Raw genomic sequence first — 21,570 nt, forward strand, 5'->3', positions numbered from 1 at the left:
CCCATTTTGAATAATATTGCATGAGTTCCTTGTTTTTCAATGCAGCATAGTATTCCATTGTGTGAATATACCACAGCTTCTCTATCCATTCATTTGTTTATGGGCACTTTATGCTGAGTGAAATATCTCAGTCACAAAAGGACAAATACTGCACAGTGCCACTGTTATAAAACAGGACTGACATTGGAGTTGAGGGAAACAAAGAAAAGAGGGGGTAAACAATGTACACTGCATTGAAACAGATGAGGCAAAGGACTGTTTAAAAGGAATATATGATTATGCTTTACTAGCATGACAACAGTCCAGAATAAGTGCTGCATAGTAAAGTGGACTGGGATAGGGGTGGGGAATTGTACAACAATAAAATAATTGATTTTTTTCCAAAGAGAATAGCAAATGGGGTGGGGGTCGTCAGGGAGGGAAATGTGCAACAATGAAGGAGTGGAAATCCAAGTTCTCGATAAACTTTCATTAAAATATCAATTTTAAAAAGATGTAATCTCTCAAAAAAAAAGGGGGGGAATCCTTAATGGGAGGATTGACACAGTGACGGCAGCAATGAATGAACTCAGATGCATGAGAGATGATGAGGATGGCAGAGCATAGGACAGGGTTCCAGTCTATTATTCCCAGGGTTGCTATGAGTTGTACGTGGCAGCACCTAACAGTAACAACAATAGGAAGGTGGCCTAGTCCATAGGGAGTTGTGCTGCTAACTGAAAGGCCACATGCTCTCTGGTGGTTCAAATCCACCAGCAGCTCTGGGACAAAAAAGACAGGCAGTTTCCTGCTGTGCAATTTACAGCTTCCAGAAGCTCAGCTGGAGGATAAGCTCTAAGTCAGTTCCAACTCGATGACAATGGGCTTTCTAGAGTTTACTACCATATGGTGAACATATAGTTGACCCATTGGCAGCACTTTAAATTCTTTTATGAGAGTTCTTAAAATATTCTCAGCACATGCAGTCTGCATCCAAACACATTGCCACCAAGTTGATTCCAGCTCTTGTCAATCCCAGGAGGGCTGAGGAGAGCTGCTCCTTCAAGGCTGCCTTTTAGGGAAGCGGACAGCCTGTCTCGTCGTTCAGAGATGGGTTCCACCTTTCAGTCAGCAGCCTTCATTAAACAACCAGGGCTCCTGCCTCCATCCACAATGGCCTTGGGTCACACAGATGTTATGTGTTACCTGCCTGTGAAAAATAACACCTGAACCTGAGCTTGTCAAAGAACTTGGATACCTTGAGTTTGTGTGGGTTAAGAGGTATGGTTTGTGAGGTAGGGGTTATGAAAAAGATCTAGCAAGCTAGGAAAAATCCAATTATCCAGAGTAGTTAAATGAACAAAGGGCAGTTTATAGGAAAGAAGCAAAACTACTATTAAAGACCAGAAAGAAAGCTCAAATATTAAAGCATTTCTCATTGCCAGGCATACATTTATTTCCAGTGAAGACATAACTTACTGGCCAAAGTTCTCAGTGAGGACAGAAACTTCAGGCTGGGTTTAGAAGGGGTCGTGGTACTAGGGATATTGTAGCTGCTGTTAGATGGATCTTAGCTGAAAGCAGAGAATACCAGAGGAATGTCTATCTGTGTTTCATTGACTGTGCAAAGGCATTTGACAGTGTGGATCATAACAAACTATGGCTGACTCTGAGAAGAATGGGAATCCCAGAACACTTGATCGTGCTAATGCGAAACTTATACTTGGACCAGGAAGCAGTCATCAGAACAGAGCAAGTGAACACTGCATGGTTCAAAATTGGGAAGGGCATATGCCAGGGATGCATCCTATCTCCATACCTTTTCAACCTATATGCAGAACAGATTATCCGGGAGGCTGGGCTCTATGAGGAAAAATGTGGGGTCAAGATTGGTGGACGATTTATCAACAATCTGTGTTATGCGGATGACAGAACCCTGCTTGCTGAAACTGAGGAGGACTTGAAGCGCCTGCTGCAGAGGGTCAAGGAATGCAGCCTCCAATATGGATTGAGGCTCAATGTCAAGAAGACAAAGATTCTCACCACTGGGCCAATTGGCAGCATCAGGATGGATGGTGAAGAGACTGAGATTGTTCACAGCTTTAGTTTGCTTGGCTCCACAATCAACACTCTTGGCACCAGTAGCCAGGAAATTAAAAGGTGCATTGCAATGGGAAAGTCTGCTGTTAGGGACCTCTCTAAAGTACTGAAGAGCAATGGTGTCTCTCTGGAGACTAAGGTGCATTTGATACAGGCCATGGTCTTCACAATCACTTGTTATGCATCAGAGAGTTGGACAATGACCAAGGAGGATAGAAGGAGAATTGATGCCTTTGAGCTGTGGTGCTGGAGAAGAGTATTGAGAATACCATGGACTGCTAGGAAAACAAACAGATTCGTCCTGGAAAGGGTTAAACTGGGTGGCTCCTTGGAGGTAAGGATTCTGAGGCTCCGTCTGACATACTTTGGACATGTTGTGAGGAGAGACCGGTCCTTGGAGAGGGACATCATGCTAGGGAGGGTGGAGGGATGGCGCAGGAGGGGAAGGCCCTCTATGAGGTGGATTATTTCAGTGACTTGGGTAATCAGGATGGGTGTGTCAGAGACAGTGCGATTGGCACAGGACAGAGCAGAGTTTAGGGTTGTTGTAAATAGGGTTATAACAACTGCCGAGTTGGAATCAACCCATAGCTGACCCTCTGGCAGGTTTTCAGAGGCTGTTAATTGCATGGGAGGGGACTGCCCATCCTTCTTCTGCAGAGAGCTGCTGGTGGATTTGAACTGCGAGCTTTGGGGACTGCAGCACAGCTTCTTGCCACTAGGCCATGAGAGCTCCCTCATCTAGACTAGTCTTTATTTATTCACAGTATTTTTCCCAGTGCCTAGAATGAAATACACATTTAACAAAATCTGCAGAATAGTTAATCAGTAGGAAGGGAATAAAATCAACATCTTTGAGGACTTCACGGAAAGGTTTGTACTCCTGGCACTCTTGGGCAGCACAGAACTCCATTGACAATTTATGGAGGCATAGCCAGCAAGGTCTTTCCTCCTGTTCCTTGGGATTCACTTGGCCTGGTGAAGCCAGGCAAAATGCCCAAGCATCAATGAGCTTTCTGCACACAGATATTTTCTAACATGCAAGTGCATTAGTGAAGAATTTGAGGGTTTTTTCTTCTCCTATTTATTTCATTTCAACCTTTAATAATACAACCAAAGCCCTGTCCCCCACTTTGCCGTCCAGAGCCCTTGGTTCAGCACTGCTCCCAGAATCGCCGGCAGGGCTGTGGTGCTGGCCCTCAGTCTCCTCTAGGGAAAGGTCTTGCACAAAGTGGGGAGTAAATCCTTCGTTGAATTCTCAGAGGGTAAGACTGAAGCGAGCAGACAGTTGGAACAGGACAGACAGCTCATGGGTTACTCTGAGAATGTAGAAAATATTGTTAGCCAAAGCTGCTCATGGGACATATTCTCTCAGGACTCTCATCCTGCTTCTCACCGTTAAGTGAGGGTCAGAGTCATCATTTAAAAGTTAGCAAAATATAAAAATTTTTAAAAAGTATGGCTATTTTATGAAATAATCATCTCGATCTTCTTATGGGATCAATAGCACTTAATAAATAACTCTTATACAACTTTCATTTCACATAAGTGTGTAATTATACTTTGATCTTTTTATGGAAAATTGATGCCTTTGAGCTTTGGTGCTGGAGAAAAGTATTGAAAATTCTGACCAAGTTGGTTGGCACGCAAGGGGTTCTAGACTGCAGGGTGTGCGAGGACCCGCAGCCCCACCCCGGCCCAGCCTGGCAGGAAGCAGAGGCAGAAGGCCATGCCGGGAAGGGAGCATGTTGCTGTATCCAGTGACCCAGGGGATGTTACGGTGGACAGTGTACCTGGAGGGCGGGCCCCGCAGGGTGAACCATGCTGCAGTTGCTGTTGGGCATCGGGTCTACTCCTTCGGGGGTTACTGTTCTAGTGAAGACTGAGACGCTGAGACAGATTGATGTGCACATTTTCAATGCAGTGTCCTCGTGTTGGACAAAGCTGCCCCTGGTGAGGCCTGCCACCCATGGACAGGCTCCTGTAGTACCTTACATGCCATATGGACACTTGACTGTCCTCATTGATAACATAGTCTTTCTTTGGGGTGGGTGGAATGGCACGGAAGGGGCCTGCAACGTTCTCTATACCTTTGACGTCAATACTCACAAGTGGTCCACACCCCGAGTGTCGGGAACAGTTCCTGGGGCCCAGGATGGGCAGTCAGCCTGTGTCCTGGGCAAGACCATGTACATTTTGGGGGGCTACGAACGGCTGGCAGACTGTTTTTCCAATGACTTTCACAACGTAGATACCAATACCATGACGTGGACCCTTATTGGTACAGAGGGGAACCCTGCGCGCTGGAGGGACTTCCATTCAGCCTCCATGCTGGGAAATCACATGGCCGTCTTTGGGGGTCTTGCCGACCGCTTTGGGCCATTCCACTCCAACAATGAGATTTACTGCAACCGCATCCGCGTCTTTGACACCAGGACCAAAGCCTGGCTGGACTGTTCACCTACCTCAGTGCTGCCTGAGGGACGCCAGAGCCACTCAGCGTTCGGATATAATGGAGAGCTGTACATCTTTGGTGGCTATAATGTAAGACTGAATCAGCATTTCCATGACCTCTGGAAGTTTAACCCTGTGACCTTTACTTGGAAGAAGATTGAACCAAAGGGGAAGGGGCCCTGACCTCGTTGGCGCCAGTGCTGCTGTATTGTTGGTGACAAAACTGTCCTCTTTGGGGGTACCAGTCCTTCTCCTGAGGAGGGCCTTGGAGATGAATCTGACCTCATAAATCATTCTGACTTGCACATTTTGGACTTCAGCCCTAGTCTGAAGACCTTGTGCAAAATGGCCAAGATTCAGTATAACCTGACCAGTCCTGTCTGCCCCATGATATCAGGTGGGAGCTGAATGCCACGACCACCAACAGCAGTATCAGTCATCCCATCGTCTCCTTCCATGGGTAGGAGGAAGTTTCTGCAGTCTCCCCACCTGAGCCTGCTGTTGTCTTCACTGCCCCTGACCATCTCTCACCCCCCTACTCCTTTGAATCCTGGACTCCATACACCTCCACATGGAGTTGCTGACTAGAGGTGTTTTCTGTGCTGTGAACTCAGTGGGGAGTCACTGGGGAGACAGGTAGGTCTCTCCCCATTTGGGGCCAAAGGCCTCTTTCCCTTGGTACTGTGTCTCATCCACGCTTCTCCAACTACTCCTGGGCCTCTCTGCTCTGCCCCTGGCTAGTCACCCTGGGAAGGAAAAAGAAAGGGGAGAAAGGCAAAGCAAGCAGTGTCTGACTGAGCCTCAGGAGCTTCCTCAAAATCTTCCTCTCCCTCCCTCTGCCTGAGCCATGCGAGCATTGACTAGGAGCTGAGAGGAGTTGCAGCTATTGGCATGAAACCTCTTTCTCCCTCAGCCGGGGACCAGCAGATAATCCGACCCATTTGCTGCCTGAGTTGTTGCTGTAACCTGAAGCTCAGCCAGCTCAGATTTTGTAAAAATTAAAAACGTCAAACCGTGTATTAAAAAAAAAAGAGTACTGAAAATACCATGGACTGCTAGGAGAACAAACAGGTTTGTCTTGGAGAGGGAGAAGTCGGGCTGCTCCTTGGAGGCAAGGATTCTGAAGCGTCGTCTGACATACTTTGGGCATGTTGCAAGGAGGGATTAGTCCTTGGAGAGGGACGTCATGCTTGGGAGGGTGGAGGGACAGCCCAGGCAAGGAAGACCCTGGATGAGGTGGATTGATTCAGTGACTAGGGTAAGGGGGTAGGTGTGTTAGAGACAATAAGATTGGCACAGGATAGAGCAGGGTTTAGGGCTGTTATACATAGGGTCACTTATGAGTCACAGGTGACTCGGCGGCACATAATAACATAACAATGATCATTTAACATCTCTCTCTTCCACCAGACCTTGAAGGCAGGGACCATGAGGCAACGTGTGCAGTGCTTAGCACTTTGTGTGGTATGTATACAGTAGGTGTTTTACTAGTATTTGTTTAAGATTAACTATATACAATTAATGCTACATAGCCATATAAAAGGATAATAATATAGAATCATTTATTGACATGAAAAGTTACCCATAATGTTAAATTAAAAAACATTAGATTATAAAACAGTAGCTATAGCATGACCTATTTTTACAAAAAGAAAAAGAACAGCAACATGATTAAAATGTTAATAGTGGTGGGATTAAGGATGAACTTTTTGGTCATTTTTCAATCTTAATTATTGATTTCTCACTGCCATCAAGTCAGAACTGACACATACTTGACTCTTTAACAGGTTTTCATATGCCAAAAGGAGGACAAGAGGAGATTGCCCATTTCTCTCCAATAGAGGAAATGGTGGATTTACCTTTGGGTTACCAGATGATAGATGGAAAAAAGATTGAAGAGGGCCACCTGAAGAAGAATGTGGCATCAGGATTGGAGGAAGACTCATCAACAGTCTGCACTGTGTAGGTGACAGAACCTTACTTGCTGAAAGTGAAGAGGACTTGAAACACTTGCTGAAGAAGATCAAATGCTGCAGCCTTCAATACTGATTACATCTCAACATCAAGAAAACAGAAATTATCACCACTGGACCAACAGGCAACATCATGAGATCAAATTTGTCAATGATTTCATTTTACCTGGATCCACAAACAACATCCAGGCTAACAGTCAAGAAACAAAAGACAAGTTGAATTGGGGGAATCTGTCAAGGACGTCTCTGAAATGCTAAAGAACAGGGATGTCAGCTTAAAGGGGAAGGTGCCTGAGCTAAGCCATGGTGTTTTTAATTGTTTCCATTGGTGGCAACATGATAAAAGGAGAAGAGATTGAGGTTGCTAACAATCTCAGCTTGCTCAGCTCCACAATCAACACTCTTGTCACCAGCAGGCAGGAAATCAAAAGACGAATTACTCTGGGGAAAGCTGCTGTCAAGGACCTCTCCAAAGTGCTAAAGAGCAATATCAGTCTTGAGACTAAGATTCCCCTGATTCAGGCCACGGTCATTGCAATTACATGCTATGCATCAGAGAGAGAGCTGGACAAAGATTAGGGGTGATAGAAGAATTGTTGCTTTTGAATTGTGATGCTGGAGAAGAGTATTGAACATACCATGGACTGCCAGGAGAACAAACATCTTTATACTGGAGAGGGTGAAACCAGGCTACTCCTTGGAGGCAAGGATTTTGAAGCTTTGCCTCACATACTTAGGGCATGTTGCCAGGAGGGATCAGTCCCTGGAGAAGGACATCATGCTTGGAAGGGTGGAGGCACATCACAGGAGAGGAAGATCTCAGATGAGATTAACTGATTTAGTAGCTGGGATAATGAGGGTAGGTGAATTAGAGACAGTAAGACTTACTCAGGATAGAGCAGAGTTCAGAGCTACTGTCCACAGGGTCTCAATGAGTCGCAGGAGACTTGATGGCACATAATAACAAAAACAACAAGGAATAAGGAAGAGCAAAGAAGAATCAATGCCTCTGAATTGTGGTGTTCACAAAGAATAGTGAAGATACCAGACTGTCAAAAGAACAAACAAGGAGGAATAATCTCCTCCTGTACTAGTCAGATCCGATTTGACAGTACACACATTAAAAAAAAAAAAAGAACAAACAAATCTCTCCTGAAGGAAGTGTAACCAGACTTACCCCTTAGAAGCAAGGATGGTGAAACTTGGTCTCATGTTGGGCATATTTTTAGGAGGAACCAGTCCTTGGAGAGACACATCATGTAGGTTGGGGGTCAGTGAAAAAGAAAACACCATCAATGAGATTGATTGACACGGGGACAACCACAATGGGGCTTGATCAGAACAAAGGTCATGAGGCTGGTGCAGTGTTCAGATGTGCTCTTCAGAGAGTTGCTATGAGTTGTAGTCAACTTGATGGCACCTAATACCAAAAGTAATCATTGATTTATTAGTTTGTGCTTCAACAATTATTCGCATTTTATAAAAAAATAAAGTGGTCAGAAATACCACTTTTGCTCATTCATAATAGAACAACTAAGTATGACATACAATAATCATAAATTGATTATCAGAAAAAACCCTTGGATTTCTGAATGCAAATCAAAACATGGGATTATATTAAGTTTCACATTACTTTTTATAATGAACTTCTAATAAAATGATCTATATGATATCTTCATCTATTAATGACACTTACATTTTCTTTTTCAACCATGATACTCACTAAATCTTCTCTTTTTTTACTTTCCTACTCAGTACACAGCAGATAGAACTGACTTCAAATTCTTGCTGATGGTCAACAAAGCTAAAATACAGTAGATTTCTGAATGTTAAAAAAAAAAGCCAGAAGCTGCTAAATTTAAGGTACCCTCTTTTTACAAAGCAAATTTATGACGGTGATGTTTTCCCAACAAACTACCAAAATATTACTAAAACTCTAAAAGTTTAACCATTTTAAACAAATGTATTTAATACTCTTACTGATTATAAAATTACAATTGGACAGTTTTATGATCAGCTTGTTTAAGTTTCCCTTTTAAAAGATGTTAATTTACATAAATAAGACACAGATGATTTGTACTGAGAAAGGACTCACTCCTATTTCTCTTAGAAGTATAATTGCACTTATTTTACATAGAAATTTGCATTATTGTGGGGAACTGGCAAGTATTTTTTTATATAAATTTCTTTTCCCAACTAAGAATAGTTGAAAGAAAAGTTGCATTGAGAGTTGGTTGCAAAAAAGAAAAAAAATAGATTGGCTACCACCTGTCTTTTAGTAACATTCACATGAGGTTCTTGCCAGTTTGGATCCATTGACACAAAGACTTCAGCACCATATCATGTAACACTATGACCTATAAAACGTGACAGTACAACCCAGGAGAACAACCATTTCATACTTTCTCATTTTCAGTAAAAAGTCTAACAAAAGTGATAAATATTGTGCGTTAAGAGTTTAATCACATAATACAAATCATTTATAGTACAAATCGCAATGAAGAACAAGTGCTGGCAAGCTAAGCTTTACGTATTCTTTGGAAGTATAAAAAGTTCAAAGATGTCTTCTCCGTTTTCACTTCAGATCCAGCAGCATAAAAGCTGGGTTTTCTAAGTAGGATTTCCACAAATTAGAGAAGCGGGACATTGTAGCACCGTCAATAACTCTGTGATCAGCTGACCAGCTCACATTCATTATCTGAGCCTTGTATACTTCTCCTTTCTGGTTAAATCGAGGAAGAGCCTAGAAATAAGAAAAGATGAAAGAGTAACCTTTACTTGCTCAAAGTTGAAGTTCTAGTGACAGCAGTGGCATTTGTAAGATCAGAGAAACCCCTCCCTGTGTTAGGAAGGGGATGGAGATCCCAGATGACTTCTGAAAAAGCTCACAGTTTCCCTACTGTTTTTGCATAAAGTTCTTTGTCTTCCCACAGCTAATGCCTTAATAGGGAGAGACAATAAATAAAAGTATATAATGTGCTAGATGGTGAAGAATGTAAAACGAAAAAGAATATTTTAGAAATCGGTTAGAGAGTGTCACCTGGGTGTGGAGGGAGGGGGAAAGAGGTAATCTTTTACCTCACTTTTGTTGTCATGTGCTGTCTACTTGCCTGTGATTTAGAGTGACAATGGCTCTGAAGCCTTCCCTGTTCTGAGCCAGTCTCACTGACTCAACACTTGTGCCTCCCAATTGCCCCAGTTTCTGTATCAATCATCTTATCCGGGGTCTTCCTCTCTTGAGCTGTCCCTCCACCCTTCCAAGCATGATGTCCTTCTCCAAGGACCCGTCTTTCCTGGCCACATGCACAAAGTATGTGAGACAGAGCTTCATAAACCTACCTCACTCAGAGGTTTTTAAACTGATGGGTAACTGGAGGAGAGGGCAGTGAAGGGGTGTGACAGGAGTGAGGAAGGAACGGCACAGAAGAAGGCTGTGGCTGTGGAGGGGACGGGGTGCTTGGGGGACAGGGGTGTTTGATGGATGGGGTGCATGGTGAGAGATGAATGAGGTCACACACAGATGGACTGGGTGAATGTGGGGCTTATCATTAACAGCAAAGCTTCAAAAGTGTCTTGGTTAAGTGACTTAAAAATTTTTTCAAATGTTTTTATAAATGTTTTTATTAAAAACATTAAAAAGAAACAACTAGAAAAATTAAGTAAAAAGTTATTTAAATTCAAGCTCTAATTTCTATTAACACATTTAACATATATAAAATCATTCTGTCAAACTGCTATGAAACTTTCTGTCATTCTGCACTTTTTTCCTCGCTGCTTGGAAACAGCAGCTCTGGGCCTTGTAACAAGGGGGTCCTGAGTAGACCCTGAGTAGCACCACTAGGAGCAAGTGCAGTACTTTGCCTTTTATTCTGAATGATCACCACTGGACCAATTGGCAGCATCAGGATGGATGGTGAAGAGATTGAGATTGTTCACAGCTTCAGTTTGCTTGGCTCCACAGTCAACACTTGTGGCACCAGCAGCCAGGAAATTAAAAGATGTATTGCGATGGGAAAGTCTGCTGTTAGGGACCTCTCTAAAATACTAAAGAACAATGGTGTCTCTCTGGAGACTAAGGTGCACCTGATACAGGCCATGGCCTTTGCAATCACTTGTTATGCATCAGAAAGTTGGACAATGACTAAGGAGGATAGAAGGAGAATTGATGCCTTTGAGTTTTGGTGTTGGAGAAGAGTATTGAGGGTACCATGGACTGCTAGGAAAACAAACAGATTCATCCTGGAGCGGGTTAATCCGGGCAGCTCCCTGGAGGCAAGGATTCTGAGGCTTTCTCTGACATACTTTGGTCATGTTGTAAGGAGAGACAGGTCTTTGGAGAGGGACATGATGCTGGGGAGAGTAGAAGGACAGCGCAGGAGGGGAAGACCCTCTATGAGGTGGATTGATTCAGTGACTGGGGTAATCAGGATGGGAGTGTCAGAGACAGTGTGATTAGCCAGGACACAGCAGAGTTTAGGGCTGTTGTACATAAGGTCGTTATAAGTCGTAAGTGACTCAATGGCACAGGACAACAACATCACGGGATCTAGAAAGTTATTGGAAGTTTCTGGGCAGAATGACCATTCACTAAAAGGGGAAAACAGGTTTTGGGGTGGGGGATGGTGAAGCAAGGACTCAGGCTAGGATGTGTTAAAATTCAAGGTGCCAGTCTGACATTCAAGCACGAAGTGTTTGCAGGTCAAAGAGAGGTTAGATCATGAGATACCAGCCTGAAAGCACCAGCAAGTGAATGGATCCAATCACTAAAGGGGTCAAGACTGAGCCCTGGGGCACGCTAATGTTTCAACATAACTCATTTACTCGCAAGTCAAAACTGCCGCCAAGTGGACCCTCCAAACACATCCCTCTGATGGTGGATGTGAACCACGTGTTTTTGGGTTGGCAGCGCAACTGTCTACCCACTAGACAGACCATCAGAGCTCAGTTTGAGACTGGAAATATAAAGATGATGTACAAAGAAGACTCAGAAAAGTGGTAATAAGCTAGGAAGAAAACTAGGATGGTGTGGCTTTCTGCTAGCCAAAGTGAAGAAAGTGTTCCAAGGAGGTAAAGATGTCTCAAGTGCAGCTAGGAGTCAGAATGAAGTAATAACCATAGAGGTTATGCAGGGGTCCCTCAGTGGCGCAAGAGGTTTCTATTCAACTTATGTCCCTGGGTGAAAAGCCCAGCAATCTGCCTCTGTAAGGACTATAGCCCAGAGAGTGCTAAAGAGCATTCCGAACTATAGCATATGCGGTCACCATGAGGCAGAACTGATTTCAAGGCAACAGGCTTGGTTTGGAGTTTACTCAACAACAATCTGTCAACAAGAAGTTTAAATTGTATACTGAAAACAGAAACTAGCAAAATAGAGAACACATAAAGGGTAACGAAAAGCAATTAAATACTATTTGTCTCAACCCAACATAGTAAGTCATTACTAAGATTTTCTATGCTAAGAACTATGCATCACAACTTGAAAACAGCACAGATAATGTGTTTCTGCGTCTGGGAGGCCTAGTGGGTAAGGAGTTAGCTGCCAACCCCAAGGCAGTCAGTTTGGCAGTTCGAATCCACTAGTTGATCCTTGGGACAAAGGTGGGATATCTCCTTCCACATAATTTCATTTACTTCCTCTAAAAACTCAGTTCCAACTCAACAGCACATAACAGAGAAGTCAAACAAAACAAAACAAAAAAACAAACTACCAAACAGGCTTGATGACCTGGAGGCCAGAAGAATCTGATGAGAATCAAATATTGAATTTTTGTTGAGAAAAGAATGACAGATAAATTATCACGAAGAGAAAACTCCTGATTTGTAAAAAACTATCTCATGCTGTGATCAAAGTGCTGTACTTTTTTGTTTCCTTTTCCCAAAAGCCTCTGTGTGCCAGAGGGAAAGCGGATTCTAGGAAGAGGGGTAACATAGCAGCTAAAGCAGATCAAAGGTTGAAGGAAAGTGTTTGCAAAGGCTTTGGATGCCAATTTGTAAAAGACAAATCCCAGTGATATTCAATGTGGAAGCATTAAGTGTAAAAAGAGAAAAGGTTCTCTTTAGGGCACAAACAACAAATCCAAGGTTAATAACAAATGACATTCAATGAAGGTGCTACCAGGAGCTCTTCTCCCTCTAACTCAATGGTTCGCAATTAACTTAATAGAGATGCCTAGGCACCATCTCTAAAAATTCCGATTCAGCTGGTTTGGAGAAAGCTTGAGAATAATTTTTTAAAGCCTTCCACAGAATTCTAATATGCAGCTAAGGTTAAAAATCACTGCCACTCCTACTCTAAATCAGTGTCTTCTAAACATAACACAGATGTACCATGTTGAAACCTGGGTTCTGGGTACTCCACTTCAAGGATAAGAAATTTGCATTTATAACTAGTACACTCAATAAGTTGTGGTGCTGGAGAAAAGTGTATACAACAGACCGCCAAGAGAACAAACAGGTCTGTCCAAGAGAGGGTGAAACCAAGCTGCTTCTTAGAGGCAAGGATTTTGAAGCTTAGTTTCACATACTTTGGGCATGTTGCCAGAAGCAAACAGTCCTTGGAGAACAGCATCATGCTTGGAAGGGTGGAGGGACAGTGCAGGACAGGAAGACCCCGGATGAGATGGATTGACACAGTAACTGGAGCAATGGGGGTTAGTGTGTCGGATCAGTGAGACAGGCTCAGGACAGGACAGGTTTTAGAGCACAGTGACGGTCACTTACAGGTTGCAGGTGACTTGATACAACAACCACATTCAGTGTTTTTTGAACAAAGTTTAAGAAGACTGCTAAACAACAACTCACTTCTTTACAAACAACAATTTACATGAGATTACTATCATTCTTTGGTATTCTGAAATAAAGACAATAAATTGACAAAAGCAAAATGGCTGTATTTGCACATTCTTATAGGTTCACTTTGTGCCTAACATAAGCCATAATGCTGACACAAAACCAATCCAGATCACCACCATGTATTACACACAGAAGCAGGAGGTACAATTGCAGGCCCAGCTCTTAGAAGAAGTAAGAGGCTTACTGGGTCAATCTTTATAAACTCAAATCTACAGAGTAAGGAAAAAAACTAAAAAAACAGTTGTTGTTTTGGGTTTGCTTCTCCCCTAATTTGCTTAAAACTCTGGTTTTCAATTATTTAATAAACATACCTTAATTGATCCAAGGGCCCCAATTGCTACTTCAGGTGGCAATATCACTGCTTTGGCATAGGTACCACCAATCTAAAAAAAAAAAAAAAAGAGAGAGAGAAGAGTAAAAAATTAAGCTTTGGGGTTGAGGGCAAATGGCAAAGAACATTTTGTAAATTTTAAATGCGTACATGGTCAGAAAGAAATCTTTAGTTAAGCTTATGAGGACGAACATGAGTGTTACTCACAGATCCTATATTGGAAAGGGTAAATGTCCCTCCTGTGAGCTCAGAGGTGCTGAGTTGACCCGCAGAGCCCAGTTCCTGAAGGCGGTTCAATTCTGAGGCAATCTCAAATATAGAGAGGATCTGCACATTTTTCACATTTGGGACGATCAACCCCTGCTCCGTATCCATTGCTATCCCAATATTATGAGAAGCCTAAGAAATAAAAATGAACAAGAATGGCTTTTAATAAGTTAATGGAGAAGAAAGTATCAGCCTTGCTTGTCTTCTAAAACAACTATCAAACATTTTTACAGACTGGCAATGATTAAAAAGTTTTAAGGCTTTTTTTTTTATTTTGTGTGCGTGTACCATCAAATCAGATCTGACTGGTACAGGAGGAGATTGTTCCTCCTTCTCCAGCAGAGCATCTGGTGGATTTGAACCATGCACCTCTGGGATTGCAGTAAGGCTTTTTTTTTAAGAAAGATAATAATTTACAGATAAGAATGTAGGGAAACAGGCCATCTCCTTACATTGTTAGTGGAGATGCAAGGTGGTATAGACTTTCTGTGGAACATCTGACAGTATATACCCAAAAGTCCATATAGGAGATATGTGCAAAAGTGAAGAATAAGATCCACTGTTATCTATATATATATATTTTTTTTGGGGGTATAAACAGTAAGATTTATTGAGCTGTATCTTAGTACAGACGCTGGGGCTTGCCCATGGCGCTCTTGATATACAAAGCCCGAACATTCTGCCAATTCTTCTTTAGCAAAGAAACCAGAAAGCTGACAGCCAGATGGATGTTGTAAACAAGTTCATCATCTGTCATCTTCACATGGCCAACAGCCACTGCCAGACACAGGACCTTTTTCATCTGGAATTTGATGGTGGACTATCCATGTAGGTCAGAACAAGTGCAGAAAGTTACCATTACTTTAGTGCAAGAAAAGGCTCAAAGCCTTTTCAATGATTCAAAAGTTGTAAGTGCAGCAAGTGAAGGTGATTGTAATAAAGAATGTTTCAAAGAAGGGCTGAGTATGAACTGGTTCAGACATTTAAAAATGAAGGCAAATTTATAAATCATTAAAGGGCAAGTAGAAGAAGTTGTCCATAAGTCCATAATCTGGAGACTTACTGTATCCAGACATGCATATGGATGCTGAGTACTGAATGTTTCTAAGTTTGAGAAACCACAAATCACCAAAATGTTTATCAGTACATCAATGGTTAAATAAATGGCACCACAGATAGATGTATTGATATGTAATGATGTCCATGATAAAGAAAAATTAAAACAAAAGAAGTTAAATAAAAACTACTTATAATCCCATATCGGCTTTAAAAAGCATGTGAAAACAAAATCCTGAAAGTATATCTCAAGATAAACAGTTAGTTTAGGGACATAACTAAAGGATCATTATTACTTTCTTGTCTGGGTTTTTTTGCAGTAAAAATATATTAAGATGAATATAACCAACTTCTCACCTTTCTAATTCAACTTTAACCATGAAACAGAAAACCAAGTGTACTTATAAGTCTTTCTGCATTAATTGTAATATGTTAGCACAGATCCTCAACCTATCTAAGCTCACTTTCTGGCTGGATACTTCTAATGAGAAATGTACATAATGACTGACATCTCAAAAAGAATCATCATCCTTAACAATCATTTACTCCAAACAGGAGAGTGTACACAAACGGAATTCAAGAACTCATTACTTCCGTCTTACAAATGGTTCTTTTTCTTTTTTTTTTACAAATGGTTCTTTAAAAAATTCAATGAGGGCGACTTTTTGACGAGAGGAGATATAGGCTGAGTAACATAATATACTGTCTCACAGCTGCAGATTTCCAGTTATCTTGGGCAGAAAAACAAAAGGGCTTACAAAACCAGAACTCTGTATACCTGAATAGCACACTGTTCAGGATCAATAATAAAGCTAATATCAGTATAAATCATAAAAATAACCAAAAAAGAAACCTTGTCCCAACCAAACAAGCTCCAATTTGTGTAAATCAGAAGGAAAGTGCAAATATTTTCAACCAAAAGGCAGGACGATTTGGAAAACAGGACTCTCCCATTACATTCCACATCTCACTGTATCTTATTCCAGATATTTAATTACATTATTTTAAAAAGATTGCTATTTGAAGCACAATAGAAGCATGTCTAACCTACAGGTGTAGTCTCATCATTTTATGTTTTTAAAAAGACCATTTCCATAATGCATGACAAACCTTATATGTTATGTTTTGGCAGGCTTCATCCACAGAGGCATTAAGGATTGGAAACTGCAATAATCCCAAGGAAGCAGCCTGTTTAACAGAAAGATAATTCAACGTTAGCACATTTAATTCTAAGAAGAGATGAAGCGAAGCTGTAAGATGAAGCGTAAAAGAATGATGGAACTCTTATTTTTGCTAAGCTTAGTTTCAAGTCTGTGTTTTCCTAGACTTATTATCCAATGTAACCTTGAAGCAATGTGGAAAAGGTCACCCTAATCATTTAAGAAGAAAAGAGAAAATAATCAGGCAGCTTGTAGACATCAATGAGGTTTTAAGAAAATGCAAACTGATCAAAGCACCATATAAAATGTCTATGGACATTTCATAATATTGAGAATCTTAATATTTCCCTGAGAAGAAAACTTACAGTTCAAAATGCACTTTGAATGAATCCAAATAAGTAGATAAGCATCTTTCCTACATAGAAAGTATAGTACAATCGCTGGGTATCCTTAGCTAGTGAAGGCAGAAATGGGGCCTATATGTACTTTATTATAATATTTTCCCCAATTGTCTGAAATTTCTATAACATTGCTCCGTAGATGGTGTAGAGCAAGGTCAAACTACGTCAACTCTGCTCTTCCACACAGCGTAGGAATGAATACACAGGGTCACACCGCACCCCAGAACGCTAGAGGCTTGCTGCAATGTTTACTCTAGCACCGCCCGTGTCACCTTTTCACCTCTTTCACTATTAATTTTCTTTGTTAATATGATTCCTATGCATTAAGATGAAGAAAATATTTCTTCATTTTATTATTTATTAATATCTTTCCTGACTCATAGCAACCCTGACACGAAATGCTGCCAGGGCCTGTGCCCTCCTTGCAGTCATTGTTGTGTTTGAATCCACAGTTGCAGCCACAGTGTCAATTCATCTTTTTGAAGACCTCCTTTTTCACTGACCCTGTTTTTCCAAGCATGATGTCCTTCTTCAGAGACTGGTCTCTCCAGAGCACAAGACCAAAGCATCAGAGACAAAGTCTCATCATCCTTACTTTTAAGGAGCATTCTGGCTGTACTCTTTTCAGGATGTATGTATATTTTTTCTTCTGGTCGTCCATAATATTTACTATTCTTTGCCAACACCATAATTCAAAAGCATCAACTATTCTCTGACTTCCTTATTCACTGTCCTTATTCATGTACATGAAGTGATGGAAAATACCCTGCTGGGTTTTAGTCAGGCATACTGTACACCTCAAACTGATACTTTTGCTTTGTAATACTTTAAAGAGGTATTTTACAGCACATTTACCCAACGTTATATGTCAGATTTCTGTGTTCATGGTTGTTGATTGCAGATCCAAATAAAATTAAACTCTTGACAAAGTCAATCTTTTCTCCATTTATCAGAAGTTGTTTATTGGTCCCATCTGCGGTAAGGAATTTTGTTTTATGTTAAACATAAAGTGTAACTCACAGAGAAGGCTATTGGGGTGTTTTTTTTTAATCTTCATCAGCTGTTGTTAAATGCCATCAAGTCAAGCATGACTCATAGCAACCCTATGAATACAAGACCTGAATCCTGTTCTTTAACTATCGTTTCTCTACATTCATGGAGTTTCCACAGTCATGTTGTTTAGGAAATGGATGCCACTCCTGCACCCAAACCTGTCTCAGTCTGGGAGGTTCCGTAAACACTGTCCACAATGGGTAAATATTATGGCATTTGACAGCAGTGGCATAACGTTCAGCATCACAGCAAACCCCAAGTTACTTCAGTATAGCAAATTGACAGACCAGTGCTGTACCACTTAGAAGAATGTTCATCCCAAACACTAGCAGCATTGGGAGCCAACTGCCTTTTAAATACAAGGCCTGCCCACCAGGTCCTGACTGACTCTAGACAAGAGGTTTCCGGCCCACAGCTGAAATGTTCTTCTACTTTCAGCAAGGAAGATTATGTCATTTGCATATCATAGGCTGTTAATAAGTCTTCATCCTAATAATTGATGTCATCTTTTTCTTCATCAAGTCCTGAGCATCTTAGAATATCTACTTAATATGAAGGAGCTCTGTTGGTATGATCCATAGAGAGTTGTGCTGTTAAACTGAAGGCAGCCAACTCAAATTAACCAGGATCGCTTTGGAAGAAAAATGGGCAATTTTTTCCCATGAAATTTATGGCCTCTGAAATCTTGCTAGAGGATTGATCAGCTACAAGTCAGTTCTGACTTGACAGCAATGAGTTTTGAGATACAAATTAAATAAGCTTGGTGAAAGGATACAAACCTGGCATACATCTTTACTGATTTTAAACCATTTAAAGCGTACAGTTTAAAATCTTGTCCTAATTAAACAATTTTTGCCTGGTCTATGTACATACAGGTTCTACAAAAGCACAGTTAAGTATTTAGATTTCACAGTCTTTCTCATGTTATTTTTGATATGATTTTTATAATTAGAAGAGAGCCAAACAAAAAGTTTCAAAGGGTTACTTGAGGAAACAAAGTATTCTAATGAGCCACACAGTCAAATACCTTTGTATAATCAATTAAAACAGAGAGGAACTCTACAACCAGGAGAAGATAAAATAGATGAAAGGGACCTTCTAAGAATCAAATCCCTACGCACATCCAAAAACTTCTCCAACAGGGTAAAAAAGGAAGCCACAGGCCGGGGAAAAAATATTTGGTAATGACATGTCAGACAAGGGACTTAAATCTAGAATTTATAAAACACTTGAGCACCACAACAAGATAAAGGTAAATAATCCAATTGAAAAATGGGCACAGGATATGAACAGACACTTCACCAAAGAAGACATTCAGATGGCCAACAAGCACATGAAGAAATGTTCAAAATCCCTAGCTCTAAGAGAGATGCAAATCAAAACAACTATGAGATATCATCTCACCCCAGTCAGAATAGCAAAATTTAACAGAACAGCAAGCAACAAATGCTGGTGAGGTTGTGGAGATTGGAACCCTTATTCACTGTTGGTGGGAGTGTAAAATGGTGCATCCGCTGTGGAAGGTGCGATGGCGCTTTCTCAAAAAGTTGCAAATAGAGATACCATTTGACCCAGCAATTCCACTACTGGGAATATATCCCAAAGAGACCATAACTGACATCCAAGCAGATATATGCACACCCATGTTTATCACGGCTTTGTTCACAATAGCAGGCAGTTGGAAACAACACAAGTGCCCATCAACAAATGAATGGATAAAGGAGCTGTGGTATATTCACACAATGGAATACTACGCTGAATTGAAAAAAAAGGAACTCATGCAATATTATTCAAAATGGGTGACCCTGGAGGACATTATGCTGAGTGAAATATCTCAGTCACAAAAGGACAAATATAGCATGGTGCCAGTGCTGTAAAATGGGACTGGTATCAGGGTTGTGGTAAGACTGAGAAAAACTGGATAAATTGTGTATACTGTGACTGAAACAGATGAGGGAGAGAATAATTTAAAAGTGAAGTTATGATAGGGTCTTATGGTTATCACAAGAGTCCACAATTAAGGTCGCATAGTGGAATGTACTTGGGGTGGTGGTAGGGGTGTGGGGGGATTGTGTACCAGGGAGGGAGTGTTTATTTTACTTTTCAAAGAGAGGAGTGAACTGGGGTGGTGAGGAGGGCTGGGCGGGGAGAGAAATGCGGCAATGATGAATGGAAATCCAAAATCTCTGCAAATGTTCATTAAAATTATTAAAAACAAACAAAAAACAGAGAGGAACACTTTCCTAGTATTCTCTGCTGTTAGCCAAGATCAATCTGAAATAATCAGTGAATCCCTTTTTTCTATATCATTTTTTAAATCTGGCTTAGGTTTCTAGCAGTTCCCTGTTAATCCAACACTTTTGGAATGATGCTACTGTTCAATAATTACTCTACCTTGTAGCATGATCTTTCTTCGGAATGAACATAATTATGAATCTTTTCCACTTGGACAGGCAGTTATCTTGACATAAATGAGGTGCAAGCACTGCTAGTATTGCATTTGTTTGCTGAAATATTTCAATCTGTATTACCAATTTCTGGAAACTTGTTTTTTGCCAGTACCTTGAGTTCAGCGTCACTCTCTTCAATACCACTGCTCCTTGCTCATATGCTATTTCCTGTAACCTCAACCAATTCTTTCTGGTATAGTAACTTTATGTTCATCTTCTTTTTATGCCACCTGCACTGTTTAATATTTTTCCAAATAGAGTCAATATTGCAACTTGAGGCTTCAGGTTTTTCCCCAGTTCTACTTTAGAAATGCTAAGCATGTTCTTCTATTTTGGTTTTGTAACTATTATTCTTTGCACATTTTATCATAATATGTTACTCTGTCTTCTCAAGTAGCACTTTGAAAGCTTCTGTTCTCTTCGTCATTTCTTCTATCAGTTTAATCTTGGCTGAAGTGCAAGTATCAGAGTCTCCTCGGACATTTATTCTGATCTTTCCTTTCTTTCCTGCATTTTTAAATGACTTTTTTGCCTTCATGTTTGATGCCCTACCACAATTTATCTGGTCTTGGGCTATCAGTATTCAATGCATCAGATATGTTCTTAAGATGATCTCTGAATTGAGTAAGGATATACTCAAGACACTTAGCTCTCATGGACTCATTTTCATTTTCTTCAGCTTCAACATGAATGTGAGCTCTTTCCACTGATTTAGTTGATTTCATTCCTGTGGATTCCAATCAGTGAGGTCTACATGTACGGCCATATGCATGCTGCAAAAAATGTATAAGCAATGATTTGCAAAAAAAAATAAAAAATAATAGGGCTTGTGAAATTCTATCATTCCCATGATGTTTCTATAGAAGGCCGTATTTTCCAGGTGGCCTAGTAAAAAAGAGTTGGCTGGCAAACCAAAAGTATGTGGTTAGAATCCACCAGTTGCTCAGCTAGAGAAACATGGGCAATCTCCTCCTGTCTCTGACTCAATGGGAAACAACAATCCTTCTTTGGAGCTTTGGTGGCATAATTCATAGAGAGTTGGACAGTTACCACAAATGCTGCTATCTGAATCCATCAGTGGCTTCTTGGGAAAAAGGCAATCTCTTCCTGTTGTAATCTACAGCATCAGAAACTCAATGGAGCATTATTGGAGTCACAACCAGAATGGATGGCTTTGAGTTTATACTTCTTCATTTTCAACTTTCACGTTCCAGTCACCAGAAATTATCAATGCACGTTGATTGCATATCTGATTTACATCAGCCTGAAGATGTTTTAAAAACTTGTAATTGCTTCTTCTTTGACACTAGTGAGATTAGTTCAAATTAGTGAGATCAAATAAAAAAGTGTTCTAACATGTATATCAACATTTAAAGCAGCATTATTCACCATAGCAAGAACAAAACAGCCCAAATGTCTAACCACAAACGAATGGATTGAGAAATTATGGTATATTCAGACAATGGAATACTATGCAGCACACAGGAGCAATAA

General features: G+C 40.8%; 1 protein-coding gene and 1 pseudogene across 1 annotated transcript in view; one reads left to right on the forward strand and one right to left on the reverse strand.

Annotated features, from left to right (window-relative positions):
• The first annotated feature begins 3,851 nt into the window (after nt 1-3,851).
• On the forward strand, nt 3,852-4,997 carry LOC102870328 (annotated as a pseudogene).
• Nucleotides 4,998-8,802: 3,805 nt separating this feature from the next.
• DBT (dihydrolipoamide branched chain transacylase E2) overlaps nt 8,803-21,570 on the reverse strand; it is a 71,515-nt gene continuing 58,747 nt past the window's right edge. The window contains exons 8-11 of the mRNA XM_006882443.1: nt 16,123-16,200; nt 13,897-14,088; nt 13,670-13,741; nt 8,803-9,249 (exon numbers count right to left, since the gene is read on the reverse strand). Coding sequence (XP_006882505.1) covers nt 9,082-9,249; nt 13,670-13,741; nt 13,897-14,088; nt 16,123-16,200 — 510 coding nt within the window. The 3' untranslated portion in view covers nt 8,803-9,081. The remainder of the gene's footprint in view (nt 9,250-13,669; nt 13,742-13,896; nt 14,089-16,122; nt 16,201-21,570) is intronic.

The sequence above is a fragment of the Elephantulus edwardii genome, unplaced genomic scaffold (genome assembly GCF_000299155.1).
Source record: "Elephantulus edwardii isolate Elephantulus edwardi_28Jun2011 unplaced genomic scaffold, EleEdw1.0 scaffold00020, whole genome shotgun sequence".
In the NCBI taxonomy this organism is placed as follows: domain Eukaryota; kingdom Metazoa; phylum Chordata; class Mammalia; order Macroscelidea; family Macroscelididae; genus Elephantulus; species Elephantulus edwardii.